Source organism: Gadus chalcogrammus, chromosome 16 (genome assembly GCF_026213295.1).
Source record: "Gadus chalcogrammus isolate NIFS_2021 chromosome 16, NIFS_Gcha_1.0, whole genome shotgun sequence".
NCBI lineage: Eukaryota > Metazoa > Chordata > Actinopteri > Gadiformes > Gadidae > Gadus > Gadus chalcogrammus.
The window spans coordinates 30,468,685-30,487,083 of NC_079427.1; the positions used below are offsets into that span (position 1 = coordinate 30,468,685).

General features: G+C 46.4%; 2 protein-coding genes and 1 pseudogene across 3 annotated transcripts in view; all 3 read left to right on the forward strand.

Moving 5' to 3' along the window:
* The window catches only part of LOC130406235 (fatty acid CoA ligase Acsl3-like), a 31,926-nt gene extending 26,603 nt beyond the window's left edge, over nucleotides 1-5,323 (forward strand). For both annotated transcript variants that reach the window (XM_056611704.1, XM_056611705.1), the window contains exons 12-15: nucleotides 462-653; nucleotides 946-1,060; nucleotides 2,865-3,022; nucleotides 4,971-5,323. In XM_056611704.1, coding sequence (XP_056467679.1) covers nucleotides 462-653; nucleotides 946-1,060; nucleotides 2,865-3,022; nucleotides 4,971-5,128 — 623 coding nt within the window. In that variant the 3' untranslated portion in view covers nucleotides 5,129-5,323. The remainder of the gene's footprint in view (nucleotides 1-461; nucleotides 654-945; nucleotides 1,061-2,864; nucleotides 3,023-4,970) is intronic.
* Nucleotides 5,324-8,952: 3,629 nt separating this feature from the next.
* Nucleotides 8,953-9,928, forward strand: LOC130406232 (potassium voltage-gated channel subfamily E member 4-like). The gene is made up of 2 exons (XM_056611702.1): nucleotides 8,953-8,976; nucleotides 9,209-9,928. The coding sequence occupies exon 2, from the start codon at nucleotides 9,231-9,233 to the stop codon at nucleotides 9,801-9,803; it is 573 nt and encodes a 190-aa protein (XP_056467677.1). The 5' UTR covers nucleotides 8,953-8,976; nucleotides 9,209-9,230; the 3' UTR covers nucleotides 9,804-9,928.
* Nucleotides 9,929-10,080: 152 nt separating this feature from the next.
* The window catches only part of LOC130405700 (fatty acid CoA ligase Acsl3-like), a 15,993-nt pseudogene continuing 7,674 nt past the window's right edge, over nucleotides 10,081-18,399 (forward strand).

Sequence of the window (18,399 nt, forward strand, 5' to 3'; positions counted from 1 at the left end):
ATCTCCTCATATCATATCTCATATCCTATCTCCCTCATATTATATATTACCCTCATCAGATCATATCTCCATCATATATCATATCCTATCTCCCTTATATCATATCCTATCATATCATATCTCCCTCAAATCATAACTACCTCATATCATACCTCATATCATATTTCCCTAAATCATATCTCCCTCATATATCATCTCATGTCATATCTCCCTCACAACATATATAATATCACCTCATATCATCATATCTCATATCCCCTCAGATCATATCCAATATCCCCTCCTATCATATCTCATATCATATCTCCTCATATCATTATAATATAATTGTCTAGCTGCAGCTCTTCTCAGAACGTTCCTCTGAGCATCAAACTCCAACTGCTGAATCTCTTGGTGGTTACTTCTCTTGTTATATTTTGTGGCCTACATGTCATAGTTCACCTCCTCTCCTCCTGTTGTAGCTGGTTACCGTAGCACCGATAAGCCCTACCCACGGGGAGAGATCCTGATTGGTGGAGGCAACGTATCAATGGGTTACTACAAGAAGGATTCTAAGGACCAGGAGGACTTCTTTGTTGACGACTGCGGGCAGAGGTGGTTCTGCACCGGAGACGTGGGAGAGGTCCACCACGATGGCAGTCTGAAGATCATTGGTGAGGAGGGAGGGAGGAGGGAGGGAGAAGGAGGAGGGGGAGAGAGGGAGGAGTGATGGAGGAGGAGGGGGAGGGAGGGAGGGGGGGAGGGAGGGAGGGGGGGAGGGGGAAGGCAGGGAGGGAGGGGGGAAGGGAGTACTAATAAGTGAGGGAGGGGGGAGAGGGAGGCAGGGAGGGGGAGACAGGGAGGAGGGAGGGAGGGGGGAGGGAGGGAGGGAGGGAGTGGGGAGGAAGAGAGTGATATGGGTGTGATGAGCATACAGAGGATGCTAAGGTGTCTCTCCTGCTGCAGACCGTAAGAAGGACCTGGTGAAGCTCCAGGCTGGAGAGTATGTGTCGCTGGGGAAAGTGGAGGCGGTGCTGAAGAACTGCCCACTGGTGGACAACATCTGTGTCTATGGCAACAGGTGTGTGTCTGTCTGTCTGTCTGTCTGTCTGTCTGTCTGTCTGTCTGTCTGTCTGTCTGTCTGTCTGTCTGTCTGTCTGTCTGTCTGTCTGTCTGTCTGTCTGTCTGTCTGTCTGTCTGTCTGTCTGTCTGTCTGTCTGTCTGTCTGTCTGTCTGTCTGTGAAAAGAATAAGAGAAACAAGAACTGGACATTAAATAGTTAGAATAAAATAAAAAATATAATAATAACATTAATAAATATAGTTGCAAGCAACCATGAAGGGGTCCTAACCCTATGGCCTAACCCTAACCCTAAGGCCTAACACGCGTGTGGCGCGACAAATCAAAACTTTTTCTCTAGCGAATAATTTGCCCGAAACGCGTCTCTACGTTCACTTTGTATGGGATCTTGTCGCCCCGTCGCGTTTGGTGTGAACGCACAGTAACCCTAACCCTAAGGCCTAACCCTATCCCTTTACCGGAAGTTAAAATATGAAAACAAACACCAACCATGTTTCTAACGCATACTGTGTCAAAATCCACTGTCAAACTGAAGTTATTTTTAATCACGTGTGTACCGCTTTAAGGCCCAGCCTGCATTGTAGAATGGCCGCGGTTCAGAAAGACAACTTCAAACAAATGCATCCAATTGCTATTTTCAGATATCGACTTGAAATTTGGAATTGGTAGGCCAAATAGACTATAGACCATAGCCATATTCGACTGCCGAGCCTAAGTGTTTTTGACGCAATGTTAGAGCTGTTTAAAAATCTGAGATATGCATGTATTATACTTTAAAATGTATATCTCTGCCGTCTTTGTCCTTATTGCTATGAATCTAACACCATGTAGTCCCACAGTCACCTGGTACATGTGTGCTGAGTTTGCAGCTTTTACCACTTTCGGCGCCAATGGAGTTAATGTGTGGGTGTTTGGTCAAGTTGTGGTCACTGCACTATATCCAAATGGTCTGACCGTATGGGTTGCAGTGTAAAAGTTATTCATTATGACTAATGGTGCATGTATAATAAGTTTCATACATATTGCACTATCCTAGTGGAAATGGCAGCCTGTTGGGTATGTTGCAATTCAAAGGCTTGTTATAGCGCCACCTAAAGTTCACGAGTTCTACAAGCCAGCCAATTTTCAGGACTTTTGACCCTGTTGTTTTTGAGATATGGTCGATTTCGTCAGGAAAAGACAAATAATAATAATACCAACGATTACAATAGGGTTCCTACGGATTTCGTAGGACCCCTAATAATAATAATAATAATAATAATAATAATAATAATAATAATACCAACGATTACAATAGGGTTGCTACGTATTTCGTAGGACACCTAATAATACCAACGATTACAATAGGGTTCCTACGGATTTCGTAGGACCCCTAATAATAATAATAATAATAATAATAATGATAATAATATATCAAATAGATGCAGCATAGACAGGTGTGAAATATAGACAGACTTTTTTAAACAGATTGTTATTAAGTGGCATAGTGGTGAGCTAAGTAGCTCAAACTTAGCTCACCACTATTAACTTAGCTCACCACTACTAACTATCACATGCCCTTAACCTCCTAACCCTGTGTGTGTGTGTGTGTGTGTGTGTGTGTGTGTGTGTGTGTGTGTGTGTGTGTGTGTGTGTGTGTGTGTGTGGTGTGTGTGTGTTTGTGTGTGTGTGTGTGTGTGTGTGTGTGTGTGTGTGTGTGTGTGTGTGTGTGTGTGTGTGTGTGTGGTGTGTGTGTGTGTGTGTGTGTGTGTGTGTGTGGTGTCCAATAACCTCCTCACCATGCTGTGCTGTGCTGTGCTGTGCAGTGAGGAGTCATACGTGATTGGCTTCATGGTGCCCAATCAGAAGCAGCTACTGGAACTGGCGTCCAAGCGTGGTGTGAGAGGCTCATGGGAAGAGCTCTGCCAGCACCAGGCCGTGGAGGAGATGGCCCTGGAGGTCATTTCTGAAGCTGCGCTCGCAGGTGAGAGCTGTGATGGGATTCAGGGATGTGTGTCTGATGATACACAGGCCCCTTCTATCCATGGTCTAACCGTACGTTCACACCAAAAGCAGTGAAAGATGCAAAATCGCCAAATAGCTCAAAACGCAACGCTGTCCAAAATATTTACAGCTCATATCGCTCTTGCATTTTCTCGCTAATGTTTACTGGGACCACCCACGCCGACGAGAGACATCTACATTCCGATTCGCTGGCGGCCATTTACAGTCGAAACGCTACTAGCTCATTTGCATAGAGTTGAGCTGTTTTCAACTCTTATTTACAGCTTTACAGCTTTAAAGCTATCGCTCAAGCGTTCGCTGACTTCGCTCCAATCGCTTTATCGCTCATGTCTAATAGAAAGTGAATGGGCGTTTATCGCTCAAAACGCTTTGCAGCTTTTGGTGTAAACGCACAGTAAAGGCTGCTCGCTTTAAACCTTTAACTACATTATTGAATTATTTTCAGTTTATCAATTAATGAAAATATATGTATATAGGAACTGGTGTCTCTGATGCGTGGGAGGCTGTTTCATAAGGTGGTCCTCAAGTAGATGTTTCACAAGGCGGTCCTCCACTAGATGTCTCATAAGGTGGTCCTCCACTAGAGGTTTAATAGGGTGGTCCTCCACTACATGCAACATAAGGTGGTCTTCCACTAGATGTTCCATAAGGTTGCCCTCCACTAGATGTCTCATAGGTGGTCCTCCACTAGATGTTTAATAAGGTGGTCCTTCACTAGATGTCTCATAAGGTGGTCTTCCACTAGATGTTTCATAAGGTGGTGCTCCACTAGATGTCTCATAAGGTGGTCCTCCACTAGATGTTTCATAAGGTGGTCCTCCACTAGATGTTTCATAAGTTGATCCTCCACTAGTTGTCTCATAAGGTGGTCCTCAACTGGTTGTCTCATAAGGTGGTCCTCCACTAGATGTTTCATAAGGTAGTCCTCCACTAGATGTTTCATAAGGTGGTCCTCCAAGGTGGAGTCTGACTGGAGGTCCTTATATCACTTAAAGGGGCAGTGACCTCAGTTTTTTTGTTAACGTGTAGAAGTATGACTTCTATCATAAACAAGTAATCTGTGCCATTTTGTCCCTGTAACTACAATACGCCCGTCTTTTGGAGATGACGAGTGTAAAGCCCAAGTTTAGCCTGTTCCCCGGACGCTCTCTACTGCTCCGCACTCAATTAAAATTCGGGCATTTAGCAGACGCTTTTTTCCAAAGCGACTTACATTGGTTAATACACACATTGACACACTGACGGCAGAGTCAACCATGCAAGGCCACAGCCAGCTCGTCAGGAGTGTCTTGCTCAGGGACACTTCAACACTTGGAGGAGCTGGGGATCGGACTAGCAACCTTTCGGTTACAAGACAACTGCTCTACCTCCTGAGCTAAGCCGACCACTCAAGTCGCGATCTGTTGTTGGCGTGACAGAGCTCAGGGGACCAGCGAGGGACCAACGAGGCGGACCCTGGGTGGGCTCAGGGCACCGGGACCCAGCGGGGGGGACCCTAGGCGGACTCAACGGGGGGGACCCTGGGCGGGCTCAGGCACTGGGACCCAGCGGGGCGGACCCTGGGCGGGCTCAGGCCACGGTGTGTGTGGATCTGCCTTGGACACTAATAGTGAAGCGCCAGGTTTGCGTCCATTTCATACCAAACGTGGCTCATTATAGTTCTGATTCACACCAGTGGTGTCAGATAGGTATTTTTGTAGGTTTTCTATTCAAAGTTGCTGCGGGGCATAACCATAGGGATAACACCCTCCCTCCTTCTTAGAACTCTTAGTCCCAATCCGTTTTTCTCAAATCTCGTGCTGTTGGAATCCAAGCTGGAACAGGGGGTTGCACCTTGCCCAAAGGAGCGAGGCAGCAGCAGGGAGTAGGTTACGGTGAGGTGACAGTCTCTGTGTTCCGTCCTGCAGGCGAGCTGGAGCGCTTTGAAGTCCCCTGCAAGCTGCTGCTCAGCCCGGAGCCCTGGACGCCCGAGACCGGCCTGGTGACCGACACCTTCAAGCTCAAACGCAAGGAGCTGAGAACGCACTACCTGGACGACATCGCCAGGATGTACTGCAGGCAGTAGCGCTGCAGGCAATAGCGCTGCAGTCAGTAGCTTCAGGCCTCATCAGGCAACGAGCCACGGAGACGAGACCAGCAGGGAGGAAGGAGAAGCTACAACAACGACTAGAGCCCTTGTGCCCTCCTGACCCGCCTCCCATCACCCCATTGTCCCCCCCGTTTACCCACTCACCCCTCTTCACCCCACCCCCTTTACCCCATTCTCCCCCCCCTGCACCCCATCCTCCCAGACCTCACCCCTTCACCCGATCTTCCCTGCCCCCCCCCCCCACTTCACCCCATCCCACCAACCCCCCCCCCCCCTCACCTCATCCTCCTAGCCCTCCCCCCTTCACCCAATCTTCCCTCCCTTTCACCCCATCCTACAAAAAGACAGAAGCAACCTGAAGGTGTGATTGGTTGTGTGATGACCAAAGGACCCAGAGTCTGAAGGGAGAATAATCCATGGGACATGGATTATTCATGGGAGAGGCATTTCAACGCCCCCTTGTTCAGTAGTATTTCTGATTTTATACTAACCTCTTGCATGGTCTGGAAGACAAAAGGCTGTGCCGATACAAGCTTAGCTTTGTAGACTAATAAAAGAGCTGTGACCCTCTCAGCCGGTGCTGCTTGGAGTTCCTCAGGGTATGGCCTGCTGGACCTCATGAGGAGACACTCAGGTTTACCGCAAGACGTTGTCCGTCTGTCTGTCTGTCTGTCCTGACCCCCGCTAATCATTGTTTGGAAGCACACCTATTGGGGTGTCTGGATCAATTCTGTTGATTTCTGATTTTCAGCTGATTTTATAACGTTTCTTTTGATGTTTTTGGTGTCCGGGAAATCATTTGTATCCAGATCAGGCTGGTTGTCTGGTTGAGTCCAGCTTGGCCTGCTGGTGGGCGTGTCCCTACTGGTGGGCGTGTCCCTGTTGCCGGGCGTGGCCCTGCTGGTGGGCGTGGGCCTGCTGGTGGGCTTGGCCCTGGCAGGGGCATGGCCCTGCTGGTGGGCGTGGCCTTGGCAGGGGCATGGCCCTGCTGGTGGGCGTTACCCTAGTGATGGGCGTGTCCCTGCAGGTCAGGACATGCTGAGAGGGGACCTCTGTACTTCTGCCAGGGACTGATTTCGTTTCACACAACGCCCTTGAATAACAATCCAAAACCACTGTCCACTTTTATTTTTATATATATATATATATGTAGGTTGTTTTTAATTATTATTTATGACTGCACCCACTTGTGGTGTTAAGTTTCAAAACAAATATGCTGCAGTTCCTAAACAAAAGTTGTTTTGAACCCTAACATATTACACCAAAATTGAAAGTACACTGCAAGTAAGAATATTAAGAATATTGTCCCAAAAAGTTAGTTGGTTCCAGATGGGAGGAAGGAGCAGAAACCAATCCCTCTGTCAGCGATGCAGTCAGCCGTAACACTCTGAGAAACTCCCATCCTTTGGTGACGTGCTTGCGATGCATTGCGTTTATGTTTTAAATACCGCTCATTTATAGGCTTGGCCCGTTCTTCTGGTCTTCTGCATGTGTTGGGAGGTTAGCATGGGCTGCAGAGACACCCCCACTCACCACAACACAGGCAGCCTGCAGAGTACTACTGACCAGCCCAGGGGGACACCGTAGTATAGCTGCCTCAGTGCATGGATAAAGCAAACCAATGTAACCAATCAATTACTTTTAGAATCTAGACTTTACGGTGTGTGTGTTTCTGTGTTTGTGTGGGCTGGTGGGAGAGGCAAAAGCCTCTGGAAGGAAATCCTTATATATGTAAATTCTTCAGAATGATATGTCATGTTTCCTCAAAGTAATTTATTAGTTTTATGAGCAAACAGGAGAATACAGCAACAAATGAGTTGAATGTTTGTTTAAGGTTGTTTCAGTAAGATTTGCTGAAATAATTGAAACCGGTCCACGTAATATGAATTTCATCAATGTCAGGAAACTTCTTGCATGCTATGTATGTATTTTCTTTTTTCTTCTATAACTGGCAAGGAACCGACTTCCTCTGATGTAGCACTGGTCCATACCAGTGTGGACTTGTCATTCACAGGTTCATGGCTGATACAAGTCCAGTCAAGCTCCTCATTCATTCACTACTGGCTGTATATTGCATGAGCCAGCTTGTTCCTCCATTCATATAGAATAAGTTCTTAAGTCATATTTTCAGGTGGTCCAAAAGCAAAGCAACACAGTAGTTCCTTGACCCTCTAGTTAGATCCGGTTGGATTTGGTTTTCTTTGACATATTGTGCAGACATGAAGCCTGATCCCCAGCGGTCCCTGCAGACCGTGGATCAGGCCACCTCTGAATTGAATCCATTCCATACTCCATGCTCTTACATCTGGAAGAAACCTGTTACTGAGACAACCTCTGACCGTCGGCTGAGCTCCATCATGGGGGGGATACTTAGGTTGGGAATCTGCCTTGAAATTCTCAACCAATGCCCAACCAATAATGTGAATGTTCCCTCGCCTTCCGGGAGAGAAGCTGATTAAATTAAGTATGATATCATATGATTGGTGCACTGTGTTTCTTTAGACTTCCAGGTGTGTTCAAGGAAATGAGGGCGTCCATTGGATGAGTTTATTTGAAAAAGTTTTGAATGAGAGGGAAGCCCTTCAATTAGGACTCTGTTACCGAGCATGCATCACAGTGGTGCAGCTCCTGCCATTGGCTTAGCTTTTAGAAGTTTCTGGTTAGAAAAGGAAGCAAAATTATTCCTAGTGCCTCTACGAATTCTCTTTTTTGCATAGTAAATTTCCTTTCCTAATGAGATGACCTGGAAGTGCTTGGAGGAAAGGTGGTTTGAATTCTAAAAATGCTTAGGAAAGGAGCCTCGATGCTTCCTTTAATCCTCCTATAGCATAGGTTACTCCTGAGAAACCTTTACCAAAGGAAAGGAGATACTGGTATCCCATAATCCATTATGGCGGCAATATTTATAGCAACATGCCACCGACGAAGAGTACCCACTCTACGCGAAGACACATGAGAGACGCGGGAAAGCAGAAGAAGGAAAGAGAAGACAATACAATTGAATGGGGATTTAATTAGCCCAACATATTCCCGTTGGCCAAGTCCGACCTAATTGATTCCACTGATGGCGACAACCTGATTGAAATCAATACGACAATAACACATGGATCGAAGAGCACTTGTTGTAGTTCCACTTTGGAAAACTGTGGTTCCACGCTAGAGACACTAAAGGTCAGCAATATTCCCCGTAACGCAATGGCGTCGGTTAGAAAAAGTGGAGTCGAATTCATTATAAACAGTGTTGTCTTTTCCTATGTTCGAAAGGAAGCACCTATTCATCTCTCCTTGAACCGATGACGTTTTCCTAAAAGGTTAAGGAAAGGAGGCATAAAGGTTAGGAGATTTGACCATTCGTAGAGGCCCCTTATATCTCTTTCCTATTATTAATCCCACACTGCAATGTTCTTGGTCATTAAGTCACACCACCACACAAATACAAAAGTCGTGACAGTTCAGAATCCAAAAGATGATCCGTTTCAATCTTTGCATGAATGCATCCCACACTTTAGTATTGAAATAGAATGAAGAAGTGCAGGGCAAAGTTCTGAACTTTTGCCCTGTGCATTTCAGTACTGCATACTCCTTCACATGTTTCATAAAGTTTTGTGTGGGTGTTTATATATCTCTCTAAAGGTTTGATCCAGTGTAATCTTTCTGAGCCCAGAATGGTCCATGAAAAAGATTGAAAAAAAAAGAAAGAGAAATGCTCACGTGGTCCGTGGCCCCGGTATAAATAAGAGCGCCCCCTCAGCAGCGTCCCACTGGAGAGACGAGGGCGGCTACAGTAGGGCTGAGTTTCACAGGATCCTCAACGGCTGTCATTGGTAAGTGGAGTATTTACCAATAGTAAGCCAGCATACCATGCATACTCGTGTTTTATTAGACTGCATCAGATGAGTTAAGGTACGTGATTTGAGCATACTTATTCATGTCTCCAATTAGTTTGTGGAGCGGTGTTCTGCACCCGTGGGGGTTTGGTGCGTAAAATGGTGTGTAATTTGCACCAGGAAAAGAACAGTCAACCTAACTTGACGGTTTTTTCCTTTTTCCAGAAAGCTCTGGCACTGCGTTGAAACAGATGGATCCCTCAGACAACGCCACCACCAACGGGGTCTCGTTCGTGCAGGCGGACCCCCAGGGGGGGTCCCAGCCGGACCAAAGCAACGGAAACGAGTACCTGTACATCCTGATCGTCATCTCCTTCTACGGCGTTTTCCTTTGCGGCATCATGCTTGGCTACCTCCGCTCCAAGAGGCGGGAGAAGAAGAGGACCAATGTGTTCACGCGTCTGATCCATGAGGAGGAGCAGCGGGAGTGGGGCGCCTGGCCGCGGAGGCGCAGCATCCCGCTGTCCTTCCCGGGGCTCTACGGCGCGCAGGTGCAACAGCACGTGCTGCCCTCCTCTCCAGAACACCTCCACCACCACCAGCACCAGCACCACCCGCAGGGGGGGGTTGTGTTCGAGGGGCGGGCCCTGTCCCCGCTGGCCTGCGCCCTGTGCCTGGAGCAGAGCAGCATCAGCTCCCTCTGCTCCTCCGCTGACGTGCACTTCGCCATCGAGGAGGAGTCTGACAGCGCGGCCACGGAGGACTCTGAGGAGGCCCCCAAGGGGTTCCAAAAGGGCTGCCTGGAGAGCATGGACGACTCGTGACAGGCATACGCAAGACGCGTAATGGACTAAACAGAGTTCAGAGACACGGGATTGTGAGTGCCTCCCACTCTACTTCCAAAAAAGACAGAAGAAATCTGAAGGTCTGATTGGTTCTGGGATGACCAAAGGAGACGAGTTTGAAGGGAGATGCCCGACCTTCACTGCTGTCCGATGTGTGTGAGGCTCAACCCCTGCTGAGGACCCATCTGGAGTGCACAGGCATGCACCTGGAACCTACTTGAACGATAGAAGCGACCGTTTTCATGCAGGCTCCTCGATGCTTCAAGGTCTGCACTAGACTCCCACGCTCAGCCTGCAGGTGTCCTGATGAAGGACACTCCATGTACATAGACCTTTCCCCTTAGTAGGTCACCCCTGTCTGCAATGGTTCATTTAAGATGGACCAGTCTTAATATTTCAGATGCATGATAATAAATGTCTGTCAGTGACGTTGATGTTTGTTTTTTCCTGTCAACATAAGTTGTCCCTTGATGCAGTACTTGTCCTTCCCCAGTAGAGGGTTTCCAGTTTACCATTCCATTCTGCTCAGAGAAGAGGTTCTGATTTTGATCAGTTGTAGCCGTCGTGTCGAGGACCATTTGTCACTTATCCGAACGTACATGGCCTTTAAGAGAATCTAATAATGGCCGGAGCATAGCTGAATCCGCTACCCTAGGTAGCGCTGTAGCCCTTTCAACAAGTGGTTACAGAGCCACTTCCAGTTTACTGCTACGTCCCAACAACAACAAACACAGGCGGCATTCGAGAAATATGTTTTCATGGACTGCTGTCGGTTCACTTCGGGTCCATATCATTTCTCCGACGCTCCATTGTTCATACCTCTCTGTCGAAAGCGGACTCCTCCGGCAGCGGAGCAGCGGGAGAAGTCCAGCTGGAGGAGTCCAGCCGGAGGAGCCCGCATACGACCGAGAGGTTGGAACGATGGAGCGCAGGCTCGCCGCTCCCCTATACGCAGAGTACGCAGAGTGCGTAGGGTACCAAGTACCTGAGGGGGGCGCCAACAATTAAGGTTTGTAAAAATAAAATAAAAATACATGAATTAATTAAAAAAATATAGTAAATTAGTTATGAAGAGGCCCACCGTTGTTTGTTCTAATTGTATAACCTATCACTCAATTTCGGCAATTAGATGTTTTTACCTATAAAAAGGGGCTCTTGCACACATTTTGGGCATGTTCTCAGATTTATGAAACACACGGTGTGCGAATGTGTTTTGCGCACCAACTGCGCTGCAATGATTGTAGCAAAATGATTTGTGCACCTGTAACACAGACTTGCGTACTCATAGACCCTATTTTTTGTTACAATGGTAGAAAAAATATTTACGACTTCAAATGTACTGTGACTTTAGTGCACGCATTCAAAATCTTGCAGTTACAGGTGCTAAAGACTTTTGCTACAATAATACCTTCATAATTTCTCTGCGTGAGAAATACGAAGTGTGCCGTGTGAGCGTGTGCATGGGTTTGAATTGCGTGTGTCTCACGCCGAATGCGTGAGACTTGAGAGCCCTGTGAATGTAGGCTACAAAGTGCCAAAACGCCAACATATTTCTTTTTTTCTCTGACCCTTTGTTTTATATCCTGACAAAAGCCTCGTAGGAAAGTTCCTCTGTGTCTCTCTCGTAGATCGCACATCGTTCAAGGTCTTTGTTTAATGCGACTGCCTCTCTCACATGGTCAGCGTGGGGATTCACTTTCTCTCCAGTTAGCATTGTGTAACCAATTTTAGGAATATAAAAGTGAATTACAGACAGTATAATATCAAGTTGGACTGGTATAAGACCACGGCAAGTATCAGAAGACGGCAGACACGTGAGCAGTAATAATGAATCAGGCAGAAGAAATACTGTTGAGTAGCCAATCTTGTAATTATTTTAACAATGAATAAAAAGAAATGTTCAATTTATACAAAATTCTAAAATAGGATCCAAATGATCAGAAAACAAAATGTGTGCACACAAAAGGAATAACAGTGGCCGTTTGTGCCCTTCAAAAACGTGTTGAATGTGCATGAGTGTGAGTGTGTGTGTTTCTCCTTGTCGGTGTCTTTTCTTCAAAGTTTTGACTCGCCATCTGACACAATCAGGATCACGTCCTGTCCTCGAATTTCCCGTCCTCTCAAAAAACAATAATGCAAATGAATAATGCAACGGAACAACTTGTCACTTAAATTCAGTTTAATAGAGGACTAGACAGCTGACAAACGACAATTTAGCAGACGGCTTTTATCCAAAAGCGTCTTCGAATAGGCCTACATTGTCATAAGAAGTGTATCGCCCTCAGTGACAGTGATAATGACAGCTGTGTTTTCTGTTTTGTGTTACCATAGATAATGACGTGCAAAATCCCATAGTGATTTGATACCAAGTGATGCACTACGCGGGAGTAGGCCTATTTATAGAAATATTTGCGATTAGAACGTTCGTATTAAGTGGGAATCATTTTCATTTGCTCTCCCATACACCAATCTAACCAACCAATCGCGTGTAGTACATGCTTTAAACAAAACACCTTTTTTTGAAATCGTCACATGCACAAAGACTAATTGAAATGACAAGGGATATCGGCCTATCTCTTGTATTTTATCCCTCCATTCCCGCTATTCCCCACTATTCACGGAGCCTGAGGTCTATCATTTAAATAAATAGTCTAGATAGATAGATAGCTAACCTAGTCAAGTCTTTATTAACACCAAACGACACAAATCGTCGGGAATTCATTTAGGTGATTCGGCTCACAGGAATGTAGCCTACAAGACCACCACAGAACAAGGGAGACAAGTCTGACTGGACATACACAAAATACATCATATTAAACTACACCCGTTGATAGATGGATAGATAGGACAGATAGGCCTAGTAGATAGATAAATATGTTCCCTTATTTGCCTTGCGGAGCCAGCCAGTCCTGTCCGCCTATGCAAATTTGCCATGTGCGCCAATGTCAATTTGTTGACGAATGAGTGCAGATCATGATTTGCCAGATGCAGATCAGTGAAACATATTTTAACTAGCCTAGTAGGCCTACAGCACACACCGTTTTTTTGTTCTCGGTTGTAATTACATTTTAGGATTTTTTTAATATATATAGGCCTATATTGGAGGGTAATCACTGGCCTACATGCTGTCGAAGCACTTATTCCAACAAGCAAAACCGTCTCCTGCAATATGGCCAAATTGTCAGGCCTATGGGAGTTCACTACTTTGATATGGCTGTCTGTACTAAAAGCATACGGCTCTTTAAATGTGGTATGCAAAATTTAATTGTACGTCATGAGCGATGATTTTTTATGACGCGGACCAAGCGTATTTGCAGCGCAATTCGCTTTTTGGTGTGAACGCCGTCGTTGGCCGACGTAACTGTCCGTCCACACCAGAACGCGAATTGAGCGACCAAATCGCCGGAAGTCATTCACTTTCTATGGGCAAGGAGCGACCCAGAGCGACCAAAGCGACCAACCCAACTGGCCCTAGAATGGCGCGGTAAAGGTGCTAAACCGCACGGAAACAGTACGGAATCCGTGCGGGTTTGGCAGGAACAGTGCGGACCTGCTTGTGTAGTGTCTAGACTTTTCGTCTAGACTAAAACTACAAAGGAAAACAATGACTAAAATGTGACTAAATATAATAAGCATTTTCGTCAAAAGACTAAGACTAAGACTAAATCTAAAATAGCTGACAAAATTAACACTGTTGCCTGCTTAGTTTTTATTGTGCTACAATTAAAAAGGTGATACATGATGAACAAGTGAAAATATCTGTATTTACACTTCGACACATTGTATACAAAGATTCAAAATAGTGATCTCAGGGTCAAAGCAGAGCACAACCTTGTGGAATGTTTACAATGAATGCAGATCAGACATTAAAATCTAGTCCACACATTTTAAATTAAATTCTAATCAACATTTAAAATATATCAAACTCAGATATCCGATGTCTAAGTCTGAATAATTCTGATCCAAATCTTACCCTATCATTCCTCCCAGTGATTATTTCCCAGATAAAGAAGGCTAGCTTCTTAAAAATAAATGAATGAGCCAGTCTTTTGAACGGCTCTTTGAAAAGAACGTCTCCTCAAGATCCGGCTCCCTTCAAAGAGCCATAAATCCCATCTCTATAGTCTACCCTTGCCGCCTTTCTACCGGCGGGTCAGTTCAGTATGCAAAGGTGCGGCATGGTTCACGTTTCCACCGCCAAAAGTGGCCGTGGTTCGGACTGAGCCGTGATGAGCCGTACTCATCTCGCAGTACTCCTCCATTGGAATACTGAGACATCTGAGAGGGGGCAAACAAGTTCGAGCTACATACGCCATCTGTTGATTGGTCGACAGAATCGTCACTTCCGTGCGACTGGGGGATAATAACAAACAAACCCAGTAACCGCAAGGTATTTCTGGACAACGGCGAAAGCTTTGTTTATTGAAGAAATTGTTGTGCAAAAGTTTGACGTCCTTCTAGGACGTCCTACATTGTTGCTCTTTGTTCATTATGTCGCATTCTTATTTTTCCTTGGATTTATTAGCAGGCTACACTGTGTCAGGCTGCTATGAGGTCACAAAGCTAACATAGCTACCGTGGCTATCGCCATTCGGCTTAATCCCCGCCCTACCATAAGGGTACTGTCGGCGGTGGTAACGCGAGTCGTAACTGAGCTGGGCTATACCGCACCTTCACTACTGGGCTGAGACGTGCTGGGCCGAAGCGCACCCACTGGTGGAAATGCGCTATCTGAGACCACAGGACCAGAGGAGAGGAAACCAGGACAAAATGGTGGATTTGAACCCCTTTCTTCCTTAGCTAGGGTGACCAGACGTCCTCTTTTTCCCGGACATGTCCTCTTTTCGAGACCTAAAAAATGCGTCCGGCAGGGATTCCAAAAACGTCCGGTATTTTGCCTCGTCGCAAAAAAAAATAAAATATATATTATTGTTATATTATCTTTTTTTTTTTTTTTTGCCTCGTCGCATATTTGTGTTTCTGGGTCTTTCACATAACCTACTAGTTATTACCATTGTATATGTCTATGGTTATTACGGCCTTCCAAGTTCTGGAAATGGTATCTCCCTTACGTTCCACCTTCTTGCGCGAGCTGACTGTAGAGAGAGTCTGTCATTGGGCGACCGATCTCATGTGCTCGTTGAGAGCACTCGTTGAGAGCCCGTCAACAATCTTGCCCGGGGCGCAATTGGACCTAGGATCGCCACTGTCTGCAGCCATGCCTAAACGTAAATGTAAGTTCACGGACGAACTAAAGAAAAAATACCCATGTTTTCGCCCCCCCCCCCCCCCCCCCCCGCGACGAAGTGTCCTCTTTTTCACAAACTCAAATCTGGTCACCCTACCTTAGCCTACACACACACACATGCACGCACCCACGCGCACACACAAACGAGCATAAATACACAAACACGCACGCATGCAAGCACCCACACACACACAAACATGCACGCAATCAGCCTGCACACACTCACAAGCAAGCATGCACACATGCATGCACCCACATGCACACACACACACAGGTGTGAATGTAAGCACGCACACACACAGAAACGTGTGTGAACGTCTAAGACAGACAGATACAGCTTAGACTTTTTTACCTAATTGCTTGTGGGTTTGCATGTGGAAGGTTTACTGGTCAACAGAAACCAATTACTGCTCCACATCCCCAGCCCAGTCCCCTCTCCACGCCAGGCCCCACTCTCTCTTCACTCTGAGTCCCCCCGTCCCCTCTCCACGCCAGGCCCCACTCTCTCTTCACTCTGAGTCCCCCCGTCCCCTCTCCACGCCAGGCCCCACTCTCTCTTCACTCTGAGTCCCCCCGTCCCCTCTCCACGCCAGGCCCCACTCTCTCTTCACTCTGAGTCCCCCCGTCCCCCTCCACGCCAGCCCACTCTCTCTTCACTCTGAGTCCCCCCCGTCCCCTCTCCATGCCAGGCCCCACTCTCTCTTCACTCTGAGTCCCCCCCTCCCCTCTCCACGCCAGGCCCCACTCTCTCTTCACTCTGAGTCCCCCCGTCCCCTCTCCACGCCAGGCCCCACTCTCTCTTCACTCTGTGTCCTCCGTCCTCCTCCCACCTAAACCACAGAATAGCTTGTTTGTATAGGTTGTCCACAACTAACGTATAAACGTTTTAGCCCCTATGGACTGTTCTAGAAACAGCAATACGTCATGTAGTTCAAGGTTCTTTTTGCCCTAAAAGAATGGTTGACAAGCCTTTTAATCTCAGTATGATGTTTAGTTTTTTAGTGAATGCAACGTTTTCTACTGTTGCCATGGGATTTGGATGCTGCTACCCCCTCAGCCGCTCAGTCTTATGGAATTTGAATCAATATCTTTACGCCGTGTACTCTTCAGGGGTATTTCATAGACCCAGGGTGGCATGTCTGCCTCTCTGGGACGGACCGGGACCACGTGTTTTGGTGGTGCAACCCAGAAGTTTATCTTCTCTTTGCTTTTGCCCGAAAAAACATTACCAATAATGGAATGCTATAATTCTAGCCGTGCAGGAAGGGATGTCATTAGGGGACAGAAGTCGAGGACACCTGAGCGTGAGCTAGAGACCTGGGTCTCTTGATACGTGAAAGAGGACATAGAATATCCAATGTGGGGCTCTGGCCCTGCAGTGGTTCACAAAGCATTTTGAAATGCGGCGTTGATATACGTCGGAAATATGAGGCCTTGCAATAAATGGATATGAAGTCATGGAATTCGGGAGTGGGATGGCTGTGTGAGAACCCAGAGTCTCTGGAAGGCCCCCCTCTCTGCTGACCCCCACCTGGACCAGAAGACGCAGACGGAAGAAGCAAAGTGAACATCAAGCTCCTCTGTGATCCACAGAAACACGTCCTCCTGGTCTGGCCCAAAGAAGAGAATAAAGATCTAGCTTTTTACTGAGATCACATCATCAGTTACATAAGAGAACACATAGCAGCCTAGGTGGCTAATGTTATACAAGGCAAAGAAGTTGACTCAAACAACATAAAACTTCCTGGTTCATGGGGTAGCCATCTATATGATTCACCATGGCAACGATAGGAAGCATTGCATTCACTAAGAAACTAAACATTATACATTCACTGACTGAAGATTATGAACTAAATGTAACAATTATTGCTAGAAATTTAATAAAATAACATTTTTATGCTGAAATTATCTTAAAATGTTGCTTTTTCCAATCTGAATGTAACGATTGTCATCCATTTTGTTTTGACTGACTGTTTCTAGCACAGTCCAAAGGGGGCTGTTCATACAGTCGTTTTGGATGACCTACATAAACAACCTATTCTGTAGTTTAGGTAGAGATCACGTTGGATTCCTCTTCACATAACTCAAAAGGCAGTTAGCGATCAGCCTGGGTGAGCTTCAGGAGGGCCTGGAAGCGTCTGTCTTCAACTTGTTCAGCGCTGAGTACAGTTACTTCATTAATTACTTACCAGTATTTACTCACTTACCACCTTCCTGAGGGCTATGCAAACCTAAATACTGTCTCTAGACCTACTACAACGTTGGATAGACCTGACGAACAAAGGTCCTAGGAATTATTTTTGAATCTTGACTTTCTAGAAATGCTAGGGCCCAAATGTGCCACCCGGGTATCACGCAATTGCGTGCCTCCTGCGCATCGAAACGTTAATCTATTGAAGCGTGTTCCCGAGCACGATAGTCCGACTTTTGCGTGTTACACAATGCGAAATGTAAACCAATGCATTCTGAATGGGAGTGTTCTAGACAATTAACGTGCTCCACAAAACGTACGAGAGAGAGAGAAAGAGAGAGCGGGAGGGACAGAGAGAGAGGAGAGAGCGAGAGAGAGGCTTCAGAAAGGGTGTGCGCAGATAGTACAGTGCACCCTAGTTATGTTTATGCCAAAACCTATATATATAATTAGGCTGTGGAAATTGGCAATAAGTTAAGAACACAACTTCGCACGTTGAGCACACGCCGTGTGACTCGTTTATTTTGTAAAAAGAAAAACCGGAAAACAAAGCGTGCTGAAGGTAAACAAATCCAGCATGGTCTGTGACGTCATGAGACGCACGTAATCCTTAGGGACCCGCGATCCCTGAAACCACCAAGAAAGTAAATGACATGCAGTGTAAACAACCAACACATTGACAGAACCAACATAACGAAATACTGTAGGTGAACCTTATGTTACGGTCACTACAAGGCGATAATTATATTATTTAGCGTGTAATGAGACAATCTATAGCCAAATTGTCGAAGATGCCCGAGAATCTTCGGGGATATCAGCATGGGAAATCGGCGAATCAGACCCATGAAGGGGGGGGGGGGGGTGGGACACGTTAGTTGAAGGGGGGTGGGGGGGGGGGGACACGTTTGTTGAGGGGGGGGGGAGACACGTTTGTAGGGGGGGGGCACGCTCGACAACGAGAGTTGGTTTTTTTTATTGACGCTCGACAACGAGAGTTGGTTTTTATTGAACGAGACTTCAACACGGAACAGCTGCACGAAACGATGGTCACGTCACTCTCGGTGACGGTGTCGACAATAATGAACACACGAACATGTTAATAGAACACACACAACCACATAACATCCCGAACCCAT

Coding starts and splice junctions, on each gene's coding strand:
- LOC130406232 (XM_056611702.1), top strand. CDS start 9,231: ATGGATCCCTCAGACAACGCCACCACCAACGGGGTCTCGTTCGTGCAG.